The sequence below is a fragment of the Callithrix jacchus genome, chromosome 5 (assembly GCF_049354715.1).
Source record: "Callithrix jacchus isolate 240 chromosome 5, calJac240_pri, whole genome shotgun sequence".
In the NCBI taxonomy this organism is placed as follows: domain Eukaryota; kingdom Metazoa; phylum Chordata; class Mammalia; order Primates; family Cebidae; genus Callithrix; species Callithrix jacchus.
The window spans coordinates 85,499,178-85,514,200 of NC_133506.1; the positions used below are offsets into that span (position 1 = coordinate 85,499,178).

Consider the following 15,023-nt stretch of genomic DNA (forward strand, 5'->3'; position numbering starts at 1 on the left):
GTCTGTCTGCATGGCTGAGGCGCCACCCTAGTTCTGAGTTTTTCAGGGGTGGTGTCACCTACAGCTTCTTGCTCTAATTTTTTTTCACTTAAATGGAGGACTGAGGATTGTAAATCTCATACATATCAGCTGCACTGTTTTTATACAGCACTCCCCACTTTCTTGGGAGAGTTTTAATTAAATGGTATTCCACTAAAGAGACCTACATGACTCTCTATTTTCTTGAGACAGCGTCTTACTCTGCCACCCAGGTTAGAGTGCAGTGGTACAATCATGGCTCACTGCAGCCTTGACCTCCCAGGCTCAAGCAATCTTCCCCTCTCAGCCTCCTGAGTAGCTACAACTACAGGTGCCTGCCACCATCCCTGGCTAATTTTAAAATTTTTTGTGGAGACAGGGTTTCACCATGCTGCCCAGGCTGGTCTCGAACTCCTAGGCTCAAGCTGTCCTGCCTCAGCCTCCCAAAGTGCTGAGATTACAGTCGTGAGCCACTGCGCCTAGCTGAGACCTGCAATTCTTTAGAAGCTTAAAATTATCCTAGGTTTACCATGGAAAGCCTTCTTAAGCCAAGTGTGGTGGCTCAATGCCTGTAATCCCAGCACTTTGGGAGGCCAAGGTGTGAGGATTGCTTGAGCCCAGCAGTTCAAGACCAGCCTGGACAACAAGGTAAGTCCTCCTCTCTACAAAAAAATTTAAAAATTAGCCGGACATGGTAGCACATGCCTGTGGTCCCAGTTTCTCAGGAGGCTGAGTGGGAGGATCGTTGAGCCTGGAGCTCGAGGCTGCAGTGAACCATGATTGTGCCACTGCACTCCAGCCTGGGTGACAGAGCGAGTCCCTGTCTCAAAGATGAAAAAAATAAAAATGAAAGGCCTTCTTAGCAGAAGTGTTTTAGTCTGTGTAACAACCATCAGCCTCCAGAGGAACCTTTGATCCCCCCTTCAAATTACGTCTTTTTTCTTCATCCCTTTGCCACTTATGTCAGTGGAAGCAGTATCCTTTCTGCCTCGGCTCAGTGGAATCCAATCTGGCCACTCTGTTTTAAAAAGTAACTATCAAAGGGAGAATGTGCACTCACCTGGTTTCCATGGATCCCGGAGAGAAGCTTCCCCTTTCTTTTACCTCTCCTTGGTCTTTGTTTGGTTTAATGTTTTCCAGATCTCAGTCTCATTTCTCCAGAGTCCTTCACAGTTGTACTGCATTGCTTAGTTTGGGGTCTTTTTTTATTTTTCGGAGACAGTTTCGCTCTTTTTGCCCATGCTGGAGTGCAGTGGCTCAATCTTGGACCACCATGATTTCGCCTCCCGGGTTCAAGCAATTCCCTTGCCTCAGCCTCCTGAGTAGCTGGGATCATGGGCATTGCGCCACCACGCCTGGCTCATTTTGTAATTTTAGTAGAGCTAGGATTTCTCCATGTTGTCAGACTGGTCTCGAACTCCCAACCTTGGGTGATTCAGCTGCCTTGGCCTCCCAAAGTGCTGGGGTAACAGGCATGAGCCACTGCGCTTAGCCAGTTTGGGGTCTTTGATATCTGATGTCGCAGAAAGAATTTTAGGGAAAGAGTGTGCAGAAAGAAGCCCATTGAAAGTTCAGGGTTTTCTTTAAACTTCCAAATTCTTTTAAAGCAAGTTTCAAGTGTCATCCTTGGTTATGTACTGGTTCATGTTGGCCTTGAGAAACTTGGCTGCTATCTTGCTGTGCTTTGTAAGGGAGAGGGCAGGCTGCACACACGCACACACACACACCGCTCCCCCCCCCCCCCGACCGTGGCACCCTGTACTTCATTCTCATTAGCCCTTGTCATGCCGGGTGGTAGGTGCTTCCTTGCTCATCTCTTTAGTGTCCTTGATGGTGAAGACCTGTGTCTGTTTCATTTGCCAGCCCCTGCCACGGAACTGGGAGGTTCTAGGGTTCAGTGAACACTTGGTGAAGGAGTGAGTGAGTGGAAGTGCCTGTTGCATGTAGGACCTAGTAGCCAGCCTAAATCAGAAGATTTAGCCTTGAGGTTGTTTTACAGGAGGGGAGACCTAACGGACATGGAAATCATTTAGGGGGGAAAAAGAAGGTTCTAAAGTGTATAGGAAAAGGTATAAATTCAATACAAGTTGGGGAATTAGCACCTAGATAAGACTAGAGGGTCTGGCCCTCAGCTTTTTAGGCTCAAAAAAATTTTTTTAATATACATAAGCTGTTAGTTGGAAGCAGATCAACTTAAACAAATTCACAAGAGCTACTTTATGAATAACCAAATGGTGGGTTTTGGCCAGGTGCAGTGGCTCATGCCTGTAATCCCAGCATTTTGGGAGGCTGAAGCAGGAGGATCACTTCAGTCTAGGAGTTTGACACCAGCCTGGGCAACATCGAGACCTCATCTCTATGAAAAATTTAAAAAACAAATTAATTAGGCATGGTCATACAAGCCTGTAAGTCGCAGCCACTCAGGAGGCTGAGGTGGGAGGATCATTTGGGCCTAGGACGTTGAGGCTGTAGTGAGCCAAGGTTATGCCACTGCACTCTACCCAGGGGCAACAGAGCAAGACCCTGTTGCACCTGGTCATGAGTTTCCTAACTAGGGAAGAAAAATATGACCTCTATCCAACAAACCTGTTGGGGACCCTGATTACCAGTAGAGCAGGCTGCTTCCCTGCTGTGTGTCCCTGCACTTGCTGGATTTTGACCCTTAGCATGTGGATCATGACTCATTTATTTACTGTTTCTCCAGAAGATGTTATGTCTTGTGAGGACAGGGACTTGGTCCTTTTTCCTGCTGTACACTAGGGCCTGGCATGGTCACTGAGTCACTGGTGCCCAGTTGGTGCTCAGTTATGTGTCTAATGGAAGGGGGTGAGATGGTCAGTGCCAGCGGTGGTATTGTCCGCTGTGACCTAATGAATCCCTTTCCACCACACTTGCCCCATAGATTCATTCTCGGAAAGTCTAGAGCTGCCTGTTACATGTTAGAACTAAATGTTAGGGGGCCGAGGCAGGTGGATCACTTAAGGCCAGGAGTTCGAGACCAGCCTGGCTAACATGGCGAAACCCCATCTCTACTTAAAACACACACACACACACACACACACACACACACACACACACACACACACACAAAGCCGGTGTGGTGATGGGCACCTGTAATTCCAGCCACTAGGGAAGCTGAAGCAGGAGAATCACTTGAACTAGGGAAGTGAAGGTTGCAGTGAGCCAAGATTGCACTGTTGCACTCCAGCCTAGGCAACAGAGTTAGACTCTGTCTCAAAAAAAAGAAATATTTGGGATCAGGAGGCTGAAAGTCAGTAAAGCAAGAATTGAGTACCTAGTCTATACAGAGCCCTTTGTTAGGAACACTGTTACTGAGTTGGTCCCTTTTGAAGACTTGGTTTTCCAAAATGCACTAAACATAGCATTCTTCCCACTGTCAACATGAGTGAGCTCATTGTAGAACTGAAATCGTCCCAAGGGCAAGAATTGAGTGGTGAATCTCTCTGCATTTGTGAGTCCAGCTGAACTGTGGATAGGAATGAGGGCTGCATCTTTGGAGCACTCCCACAGAGGAGGGGCATCTGCTGTAAAGGGAGGGGTGTTGTGTCAGGGTGACTTCCCGGCAGCACTGTGTAACTTGGTGATTCAGCCCAAAGGCACTTGCAGGACTCTAAACACTGAGAGCCTTAGCTGGCAGTAACAGTTAACTGGCTCACACTGCTGAAAGCCAAGGCTGGCAGGGCCACGATTGAACCTGGCGCCTAGAAGGCATCATCTGGTTCAGAAATGGGCCCAGTACATTGTTGTTGCTGTTGACACAAAAGCAGCCTTGTTGTGACTCCTTACAGACCCATCCAGCTTGATGGGGCTGGGCCAGGACCCTGACAACACTCTTTACACCAACCAGGAGGCAGGAAGCCAAATTAGTAAAGATAAATGTTTGTCATTCAGTGACCCAAGAGAGATTTAAATGGATTTCCAAAACACAAACCACCTTGGATCCCAGTGATTGTCCTGAGGTTTTGCCATGAATTGGCCTTCAGTTAGGGTCTAAGGGTAGCTGGAAACGTGGTTTACAGTTTCCAAGCACAGAATGTTCTTCAGTTGGAAAGCCCTTAGGGACGGGAGGAATTTGCTCTGGGTGAGTTTTGAGCTGAGCCCTTTGCTGCCCCGAGGGGTCAAAGGGTGAGGCTCGAGCTGTGCTCTTCTTTCAGGTGAAGTGGTGAACACCCATGGCCCCGTGGAGCCTGACAAGGACAACATCCGCCAGGAGCCCTACACCCTGCCTCAGGGCTTCACCTGGGATGCCTTGGACCTGGGTGACCGAGGTGTGGTGAGTGAGCCCTTAGAAGGTTGCACTGTGGGTAGGATACCACTTTCACAGTCAGCCCTGAAGTCTTACGGAGACCATGCCTACTTGAGCCCTAGAGAGCTGAGCCAAAGAGGTCTGAACAGACACCCATCTGTAGCTTCCCGGGGCATACCCAAGACTCCACATAAATAGCTCTTAGCTTTTCTGGCAGGTTGAGTTAACCTCTGTTAGCTCCCCAAGATAGATACCTGTTTTTCATGTATTCTTGTTTGTTCATTCCTTGTTTTCTTTCTAGTCTGTCTCCTGACTGATGAGCTAGGGCTGCTAAATGAGGGTCTGTCCTCCCCTTTCCACCCCAGCCTCCCAGAGCCCCTTGTTTTGACCAGAGGGATTTGTTTCCCTTGTAAAGATGATGAAAAACGTTGCCAGGCATGGTGGCTCATGCCTATAATTTCAGCACTTTGGGAGGCCTAAGTGGGCCTGAGGTCAGGAGTTCAAGACCAGTCTGGCCAACATAGTGAAACTCTGTCTCTACTAAAAATGCAAAAAATTAGCCAGGTGTGGTGGTGTGTGCCTGTAATTCCAGCTACTTGGGAGGCTGAGGCAGGAGAATCATGTTAACCCAGGAGGCAGAGGTTGTAGTGAGCCGAGAGATCACACCATTGCACTCCAGCCTGGGCGACAGTGCAAGACTCCATCTCAAAAAAAAAAAGAAAATGTCAGCTCTACCCCGTGATGGCTCCGTTTTCTACTTATAACTAGGGTGCTTGCTCCAAGAGTCCCTGCCATGCCAGGGGATGGAAGGATTTGTGAGATCTCACATTGTTTTTGGTAGCTTGCTTCATCCTTCTGAAAAGCCTAGAGCCCCGGGGTATTGGAGTTGGTCCCCTACCTGGCAGAATACCTCCAAGTGAGCTGCTTTTTTCTTTCCAGCTGAAAGAACTGTACACCCTCCTGAATGAGAACTATGTGGAAGATGATGACAACATGTTCCGATTTGATTATTCCCCAGAGTTTCTTTTGTGGTAAGTTGTAGGGGCTTTCTTGAGGTTCTTGAGGGCAAGGCATAAAGCAGAACCACCATAGGCACCAGAGTTTTCATCCCTGCCAGGGACCAACCTTTGAATGGCAAATTAGTGTGTCATTTTTGAGTTCCTGCATCTGAAGGAGACTTGCTTTCATTGGAGCCTGAAATTGCAGCCTTGATTAAGACAGATTGACTGGGTGAGAGAGACCTTTGTAGAGCTGGTACCCAGGGAAGAGGTATTCATTGTCTGGTGACTATATATAAGAAAGGAAGGGGCATGAGACCTACTAAGACTGAAAAAAAAGAAGGCTCATTTTCTATCCAGTTCCTAAGCATGCTCAGTTGTATGCTGGGTCATCCACCTGCCTGGGCTATGTTTAATATACAGGAAGAGAGAGGCATGGGCTGAAACAGAGAGGGACTACCTGAAAAGGAAGGAATAATTTGCATCAGAAAGAGGGAGACGGGATCCCAGAGCTCCCACCATCAGCTCTCAGCCATGGGACTACTGAGCTCTGAGCCAAAGAGGCCAATCCCTTGGTTCAAGCTGTCAAAGTGAACACACAGAAATTGGATCAGGCATGAAATCCTCAGTATGATAACCTTGGATTGGGTGAGTAACTAGGCCAAGTGGGCTGAGTAGCCAGAATTGGTGACAGCTCGATTCTGTGTGTCCAGGAGGGCTTGGCCCTGAAGAAGATTCAGTGGTTAACCCCCAGGGAGGTGGTAGCACCAGATCAGAACCAAATTTGGCTGTGGATCCCAAACAGCATGTCCAGCCTGCTGGCAAAAAGCACTACAACCCCAGCCTCTCTTTTCCAGGGCTCTCCGGCCACCCGGCTGGCTCCCCCAGTGGCACTGTGGGGTTCGAGTGGTCTCAAGCCGGAAATTGGTTGGGTTCATTAGTGCCATACCAGCAAACATCCATATCTATGACACGTAAGCACCAGCACCTACCCCCACCCACTACAACACTGTCATCCTGCTGGGAGGGAGGAAAAAAGCTGCACGTGTACCCCATGAAAGGAAAAGGGAAGGTCCCAGGAAGGGAGGACGCCCAGGTGCTAGGACTGCTGATTCATCATAGGAACCACCTGTTCTGCCCAGCGTCACCGCTGGCTCCCTTATTTGTGGCCCAGGTTGGAAGGGGGCCACCCTGAGGCCCAGCGTGCCTGCTCCACAGAGACTTGTTTTTGTTTTTATTATTTTTTTTAAATTTTATAGAGGCAAGGTCTTGCTGTGTTGCCCAGGCTGGTCTCAAACTCCTGAGCTCAAGTGATCCACTTACCTCTGCCTCCCAAGAGTGGGATTATAGGCATGAGCCACTGTATCTGGCCAGAGGCTTTTTGGGTTTTTTTGAGATGGTATTTCACTCTGTTGCCCAGGAGTACAGTGGTGCAATCTTGGCTCACTGCAACCTCCACCTCCAGGGTTCATACAATTCTCCTGCTTCGGCCTCCCAAGTAGCTGGGATTATAGGCACCTGCCACCACACCCAGCTAATCAGAGGCTCAATTTTGAACGCCTGTACCAGTCACACATGGAAGCACTTGAGCAGCAGCAGAAAGGGGCCAGAGCCAGTGTGACCCAGGTTCAGATAGTCCTTAGGGCCTGTGATCCCTGCTCTTCGTTTTCCCTGGAAATGTCGAAACCATCTGCGTGCCACAGTCTTCAGGGCTTATCAGCTGTGTTCTTGAGGGAATCAGAACCTTGAAACCCTAGAATTGCCTTGACCTGCCCGGTGGGTTCCCTGTGCTGCTTCCCTGCATGCTAAAGGTGGGATTCCCCAGCCGACTCCTAGGGATTCATCAGGCAGATGATGGTAGTACTTTCAGATAAAAGTGTTTGCTTGAGTCCCACTTTCCTTTGGAAATAGACTGTTGAAGTGAGGTGGGCTCCTGACCTGGTGGAATGTGGTGGGAAGGGAGGCCCAGTATTGAGTGCAGGTGGCAGCTAAAAGCACACCTGTGCTGCTGACCCTTCTAGGTGTGGCTGCACATGCTTGATGGGATCACCATTCCCTTCCCTGTTAAAAACCTTGTCGCCTGGATCTTCCCCACTTAGAGAGAAGAAGATGGTGGAGATCAACTTCCTGTGTGTCCACAAGAAGCTGCGTTCCAAGAGGGTGGCTCCAGTCCTGATCCGAGAGATCACCAGGCGGGTTCATCTGGAGGGCATCTTCCAGGCTGTTTACACTGCCGGGGTGGTACTACCAAAGCCTGTTGGCACCTGCAGGTAAAACTGTCTTCCTGTAAGGCCCTAAAAATACTGGTGTCTGCACTGTAGTATGTCACTGTGAGTCGCCGCTCCGCCCTTAGCATCCCATCTCTGTAGTATCTGGTAAGGTGGGCACTAGGTGCCTGCAGGAGCCAGATGGGGAGCGTGGAGAGGGCAGGAGGGTTGTAAGGATGGCCAATTGGCAAGTCCCTGCCTTGTCTGGAGGGCTCTTGGTGTCTGTTGGCTGCTGCCAGTTGGAGATGGTGGAGGGCAGTGCTGTGGTTTCATTTTTAAGGATGAGCCCAAATCTGGATTTTTATGGGAAACATCCTAAAGTTTTGAATGCTTGGCTCAATTTGTTTTGAATATTGTGTGCACCAAATAGAGCGAGTCTGACATGTGATCTAAGGGCAACCTCTACCTTAGAAAGTTGTTTAAAACAATTGAATAATCTCTCCCTAGAGAACTTGAAAAGTAAAAACAGCAGGTGTGAAGGCAGAAAAGGAGGGAGGAGGACGGGTGCCTCTGCCATCATCTTCTGGGCATGACTGCAGCCTTTTCCATTGACTTGATTCTAGGAGTGAGGATTACTCTCTCCAGACAACAACTGGAGCAAAGAAATTGTTTTTGAAATTGAGAAAGAAAAATAGGGAGAAAAAAATCTAGGAGGAGCTTTGGCAGCACTCACTTGGGGGAGGCTGGAGAACGGGGTAACACCACTGGCTCCGGAGGGGCCTGATGTGTCTCTCACGCCACCTGCTGGCCATCTGGGGTCTCTTGCCATTGTCCTTGTAATAGGAATTGGCCAGAACCCTGAAAACAGGACATTTCTGTCCCCACAGGTATTGGCATCGGTCCCTAAACCCACGGAAGCTGATTGAAGTGAAGTTCTCCCACCTGAGCAGAAATATGACCATGCAGCGCACCATGAAGCTGTACCGACTGCCAGAGGCGAGTGTGCCCTTGGGCGCTGGGCAGGGGGCAGAGAGGTCAAGGAAAGCCTGGCTCCAGCAGGAGAGAAGGGCTCTGGAGAGCAGGCTTTCTCCTACCAGAAAAGCAAATCAGCCCATAGTCTTCACATTTCCTGGACTTTCTATTTCTGTTATCTGCAGCAAGATTTTATTTTAGTCAAACTCTCTGAGCCTGTGCCTGGGCTAGCTTCTCTGCCATCTGTTGAAAGGCTCAGACAACACCTATTCTCATCAATTTTAGCCTAAGTAAAGCATAAATAGAAAGATGAATCCACTTAGTGAGCCCTCATACACATGGCAGTGCATTCGAAAGCCCAGTGCAGAGGCAGTTGAGGGTCTGCGGCTCCCCTCTGCTGGCTCAGGTGAAGGATGAAGCGCTGATTTCTAATCCCAGTCCCCCCCACCCAGATTTGGCACTGAAGGACTGGGCAACGTTAAGTGAGCTGCTTTTCTTTTCTGGGTCTCAGTTTTCCTGGTTTCCCAAAGAAACAAATGCTCCAACTGTGGCTTCGGGATCCTAAGGTAGGGATTCTTTCTTTCTTTGTTTTTTTGAGACAGGGTCTTACTCTGTTGCCCAGGCTAAAGTGCAGTGGAACAGTCACAGCTCACTGCAGCCTTGACCTTCCAGACTCAAGTGATTCTCCCACCTCAGCCTCCCAAGTAGCTGGGACTACAGGCGTGTGCTGCCATGCCCGGCTAAATTTTGTTTTTTCAGAAACAGAGGTTTGTCATGTTGCCCAGGCTTGTCTGGAACTCCTGGGCTCAAGTGATCTGCCCACCTCAACCTCTCAAAGTGCTGGGATTACAGAGTGTGAACCACTGTGCTCAGCCCAGTAGAAATTCTTAAATTCCCTTCTCTTTCCTCAGAGTGCTTCCAGTTGGCTGTCAGTCCACACAGTTACTGAGGGCCTGCTGACCGGAGGGCTGTCTGCCTGGACTCCTCAGCCTCCTAACAGGATTGAGCACTCTGAAATGAGGCTAATCCACCAGCGGATTGGGGTCATTAGCATCCCATCTTGAGAGACTACTGCAGTACTATTAGACACTGCCAAAAGCACAGGTTTAGGGAGTCCCCTGTGATATGTGCCTTCTCCCTCTGTTCTCATGATAGATTTGCCCTGCGTTCTAGGCTGGTGGGCAGGCGGGCAGAGAGCATTCTTAAAGTGCTACAGCAGCCAGAAGAATGTCTCACCCATGAGGTATCATTGTGGGAGTTGCCATGTAGAATGAGGTCATTGAGTGTTCCCTAGAGAGAGGACGGTTAGCAAGGAATTTTAGAGTCTACAGCTTCTAGAACTGAAGTTGTACAAGCAATTCCTGCACTGGGAAGCATTGTATCGGGCACTCACTGAGGCCTTGTGAGCTGTGACCACCCCGTTCGCAGATTGGCTGGAGCCTATCTTTGTGCAATCTGAGCCTCTGGGGATGTTTCTACTAGCCCCAGAATTTGCTCCACAGGATCACGTTTCATTCCACTGAAGCGTTTTTCTAGCAAAAGCAGCTGTCAGGTGGGACGCTGACTAGGGATGAAATCCTGGGAGTCTGATGCTTTTCTTCTGAACGTAACTTGCATCATGTCTCTCAGGGAGGTACTGGTATAACGGTGTCTGGGTGGGCAGACCCTGGCTGGACCCTGGGGTCTGTCTGTGAAGTGCTGTAAGTCTAGCAGAGAGAGAGCAGTGAATGTAGGATGGCATCAGTTACGGTTCAGTGAGAAGCCTGTGAGGACCTCTGGGCTTTGGGGGCGAAAGGCATAGCTAGAAAGGCCAGCTGGCCCAAGGGTAGAAAGTCTGGGAGTTTGAAACAAGGGTGGGGCATGAAGGGTTATGTTTTCTTAGGAAGTCAGCCTGGGGCCGTGGATGGTTGATTGATGCAGCAATCTGAGCCAGCCTGGAGTAGGAGGGAAAGGCCCAAAAGATAGCGAAGAGGCAAGCCCTGTGCCTGAGGAGACGCGCACAAGGTGTAGGGAACCACCCAGTGACCCGGCATTCTCTCCTGCGGGCCTGATCTATCCTCACCTTGGAGCCAGGGTGATCAGCTCATCTCACTCCATCTCTTCTGTCTTGCTTTCAGACTCCCAAGACAGCTGGGCTTCGGCCAATGGAAAAAAAGGACATTCCAGTAGTGCACCAGCTCCTCACCAGGTACTTGAAGCAGTTTCACCTCACGCCAGTCATGAGCCAGGAGGAGGTGGAGCACTGGTTCTACCCCCAGGAGAACATCATCGACACTTTTGTGGTGGAGGTGAGTCAGGAAGCGGTTCCAGGCCTTGAACTCATTCCAGAGCGACAGCCCTGAGTGGCCAGCTTCCCAGGGCTCAAGTGTTGGCACCCCAGACTTCCTTGACCATCCGTGTTTGGTCCTCCCTAAAAACAGGGAGTTGGCACTTGAACTTGCTGAAAAGATACCTCTGGATCTGGCTTGAGCCCTTCTCCCCCTCGACCCCACTTTGATAACGGAATAGAGAGACCTGAGCCCTGAATCCTTCAGGAAAGCCTTCAGCTCCCTGCCTGTCCCAGCTTAACCTAGTACTGACCAGACATAGGAGACACAGTCTCAGGGCATGTGAGCTGCAAGAAGAGGTCCCAGGGTGCCCATGCTGGGAAAGAGGTTTGGCAGGTTCACCCCACGATCATGGCTCTGTCCTCAAGTGCCCCGAGCGAATGCCATTTCCACCGTTTATCTAGAGGGGCAGAGCTGCCTGAAGGTAGAGTGAGAGGACACATTTGTCCCGGGGCCACAGTGCCACTCTGCCTGCTTGATGCTGCCTTATTGCCTTCCCTTCAGAACGCAAACGGAGAGGTGACGGATTTCCTGAGCTTTTATACGCTGCCCTCCACCATCATGAACCATCCAACCCACAAGAGTCTCAAAGCTGCTTATTCTTTCTACAATGTTCACACCCAGACCCCTCTTCTAGACCTCATGAGCGACGCCCTTGTTCTCGCCAAAATGGTGAGGAGCAGACTAGGGGGTCTCTGGAGATGTGTGGGGAAGGGGCAGTGGAGCCGTGGTGAGCACAGCTCCCGGGACACAGCCTCCCATGGGTGGGGAGGCTCTGAGTCCTCCTCACCTCCTGTTCTGCTTAGGCAGGGTTCCTGCAGTTTTCAGCCAAAAACTCAAAACCAGGAGGGAGCAAGGAGCATCCAAAGTGAAGGCATTGAACTCCTCCTGATTTATTTCAGTGAGTTTCGTTCTCACAGGAGGCGCTGCCAAGGAGCCTGAATAGCCAGGCCTGCCCTGGGAAGACAGGGGTTCTCCTCACAGCTTTCCCATCGTGGGAAAGGGGTGATTGCTCTCTGTCTTGGTGAGTCATCGGTGTGTCCGACTGCCAGCATGGGGTGGAGAGCCCATCAGTCAGTGCTTCACTGGGTCCTGGTGACTTCCTGTGCCCAGCCAAGCCTGCTGTGGGCAAGCTGGTCCCTGCCCTGTGAGAGCTTCTGCTCCAGTTGGTGAGGCTTAGGAAGCATCTTCACAGTCTCCAAGTGACACAGCTGGTGTCATAAAACATGAGGTGCACTGAGGGCCAGAGAGTTGGGCATCCATGGAGTAAGGAAGCCACACAAACCCCAGGTGGCTGACGGGAGCCAGCTTCTCCAAGGAAGGGTCTCAGGGCTTGGACTCCAGAGAGGACTGTGGAAATGACTAGAGTTTCAGGAAGGCATAAGCAGGAGTAGCAAGCACTCAGCCTGGACACGAAGTACACACATGTACACTCAGAGGGACACGGGGCAGAGGCCAGGTTGGAGGGCTTGCTCAGAGTGTCCCGAGAACTGCCTGGAGAATGGAGACTCCTGTGGAAGCAGTGGTGCGTCTGAGGGCACCTTGTTCCTATGGCTACCCACTGGACAGCTTTGAAATGACAGCAGAGGGGTAGGAAGGAGGCCGTCCTCACTTGTCCTCACCTGTCTTGTTTCTCCCTGCCGCTTTGCAGAAAGGGTTTGATGTGTTCAATGCACTGGATCTCATGGAGAACAAAACCTTCTTGGAGAAGCTCAAGTTTGGAATAGGGGACGGCAACCTGCAGTATTACCTTTACAACTGGAAATGCCCCAGCATGGGGGCAGAGAAGGTAGGCACTGCCCGCCAGAGTCCAAGCCGCCTGGCTCAGGGAGTCCGTGTCTCCAACAGAAACTGGGCCATGGGCTGGGGAGACAGCCGCAGTCTTCGTCCTTCTTACCCGGAGCTGAGCCTTTGAAAATGCCCCCCACCCCCCTCTGCTGGCCAGACCAGCAGGTCAGCATTGCCCTCTCAGCAACTTATATGAGGATGGGAGAGGGGACAGAGACACAGGAACAGGAAGGTCATCTCCAGCGGGGCCTTCCCATCTGAGGGAACCGTGGAAGTTGAGTTGCCCACAGTTCACCAGAAGGGTAGGGCTGGGGTTCGCCAGGAGCTTTCCTGTCCTGAGCTGCTGCCCTCTTCCTGGCGTGACACTTTCTTAGCTCTTCCTCTCCCAGCGCCACAGGGGACGTGGGGTGAGCTGGAGTGTGGGCCAGTTTTCCCTGGGAGGTCTGATGGACGTGTGAACCCTGGTGTGGAGGTCGGGTGCGGGGCCGGCTGGGTGTGAGTCTTTTCCCACAGCACAGGCCGTGGACCTGGGCCTAGCCATTTGGAACTTCGGGCTGGGAGTTGTGGGAGAGTCTTTGGGCCACTCTCCGACTCAGCTCTGCCTCTCCCCATTGGCTCTTAGGTTGGGCTGGTGCTACAATAACCAGACACCAGTGACATTCTGGATAAAGCCACTGAAAAGTCGAACCAGGAAATGGAACCCCACCTCTGTTGGTCCAATTTTCACACACGTGAGAATCCCTGGCAAAGGGAGCAGAACTGAACCGGCTTTACCAATCCGCCAGCGAACTTGACAATTGCATTGCGATGGCGTGGGCTGCGTGACATCACCTCCGGTTGTGTCTCTGGTCTCCCTGTTTTCCAGTTAATCACATCCTCATGCAGCCGTGGTCAAGGGAATGTAACTGCTGAAAACTAGCTCGTGATTGGCATATTATGGAGTTAATGGGTGAATAATAAAACTATATATATATTATATATATATAAATATTTTAAATATCTTTCATGTTCCAAATGTACAAGGATGTTTGGTCTTTAATGAAAAGCTGAATCCAGATCATTCCTCAAAATTGGGAACTGAGGACAGTGGCAGACACGTTGGTACAGTTTATTGTTTCCTCCAGAGGAGACACTGACTTACCTTGGGGAAAAGGATCTGGAGAACCTCATCCCGTTTCCCTTCTGAATCAGCTGGGATGACTGGCCTTGAGAAGGAAGGGAAGGTGGACCAGGCTCAGATCTCATGGGATGCCTCGTGGAGCCCTTGGCTGGGGCTGACCCTGGGCAGGGACTTCCCTGCAGGGCCAGACCTGTCTGCATTCTGAGACACAGCAATGGGACGGTCTGTGGAGGCAGATCTCATTGATTGAGTCCCTTCTTCCATCCCCTTGGCCTGCTCCCTGTAGGTCATCCTGCCAACTGATTTAATAGGGCTCTTTAGCCAGCTGTTGCCAACCTCATAGGGATGAGTCCCCTGTGAGAGTCTGCTTTTCTGCTGCCTGGGATGATGACTGGCAGTTTGGAGAGGCCCTTGGACCTCCTTACAGCAGCATTAGGGACCTTTGAAGACCGTGTCAGTGCAAGCCCTGCTTAGCTCATCTTACAGCGAAGAGCTAGCACCCTGATGTCCCGGGGTGGCTGGGCAGGAGTGGTGTGGGGCTGATACCCAGATCCCTTCAGCCACCAGCTTCCCCTGGCCTGTGCCTTCCAACCCATCAGCCATTTCTTGTGCCCCTTTCTTGACAATTGTATTGCGATGGCATGGACAGCCTGCAAGTGGCTCAGGGAGTGGTGAATAGAGGCAGATCAGGACTCGGCAACAGAAATGGTTTCCCATAACCATTGTCTGAGTCTGATTTTCGCCAGTGCTGTTTTGTGGTTTTATGGTAGTGACAGTTTTCAGTGCTGCCAGTTTCCCAAAAAGTAATCAAGCCTCTGGTCACGTGGCTGTCGATACAGGCATGCTTCAGTGGTGTTCAGCCAAGCGGCCTGGGCAGAATTGGGCTGTGGAATTGTCAGGAATCCACTTCCAGGTTTGGATGTAACTTTTGCTCTAGAGAGAAGCAAGTGGTGGAGAAGAGGTAGCATCGTGTGGTGCACGGGGTTTCCTTGCTGCTGTCACCTCTCCACTCATGGAAATGAAGCCTTAGCCAGGAGGCTAGGCTCAGCCCTGTGCCACTCACTGAAGCCACTCTGCAGGCCAGCAGGGGCTTGTTTCAGGCTGTGGGTTTTGGTGTGGCTTGTCGGAGGCTAATTCTGCAGAGTTCCCAAAACCAGAAGTCATCGTATGTTTGGGATGGGGACTGTGCCACCCCTGGGAATGCTGCCCGCTCTCTGCAGAGACTGCTGCTAGAGCCAGCAACTCCACTCCGGTGGATTTTCATCAGAGGCCTGCAGGGGCCTCCCTTTTCCCGTCGTTCCTGTGCTGCATGACTGACGTTTGACT

The 15,023-nt window shown here is 50.9% G+C and overlaps 1 protein-coding gene across 2 annotated transcripts in view; it reads left to right on the top strand.

Annotated features, from left to right (window-relative positions):
• Nucleotides 1-13,557, top strand: part of NMT1 (N-myristoyltransferase 1) — a 40,936-nt gene extending 27,379 nt beyond the window's left edge. The window contains exons 4-12 of one of the 2 annotated variants that reach the window (XM_002748089.7): nt 4,194-4,312; nt 5,225-5,316; nt 6,141-6,257; nt 7,383-7,553; nt 8,378-8,486; nt 10,580-10,750; nt 11,294-11,461; nt 12,441-12,578; nt 13,200-13,557. In XM_002748089.7, the coding sequence (XP_002748135.1) occupies nt 4,194-4,312; nt 5,225-5,316; nt 6,141-6,257; nt 7,383-7,553; nt 8,378-8,486; nt 10,580-10,750; nt 11,294-11,461; nt 12,441-12,578; nt 13,200-13,220 (1,106 nt within the window). In that variant the 3' untranslated portion in view covers nt 13,221-13,557. The remainder of the gene's footprint in view (nt 1-4,193; nt 4,313-5,224; nt 5,317-6,140; nt 6,258-7,382; nt 7,554-8,377; nt 8,487-10,579; nt 10,751-11,293; nt 11,462-12,440; nt 12,579-13,199) is intronic. The other variant, XM_008996802.5, reaches the window with a different exon arrangement.
• Nucleotides 13,558-15,023: the final 1,466 nt, after the last annotated feature.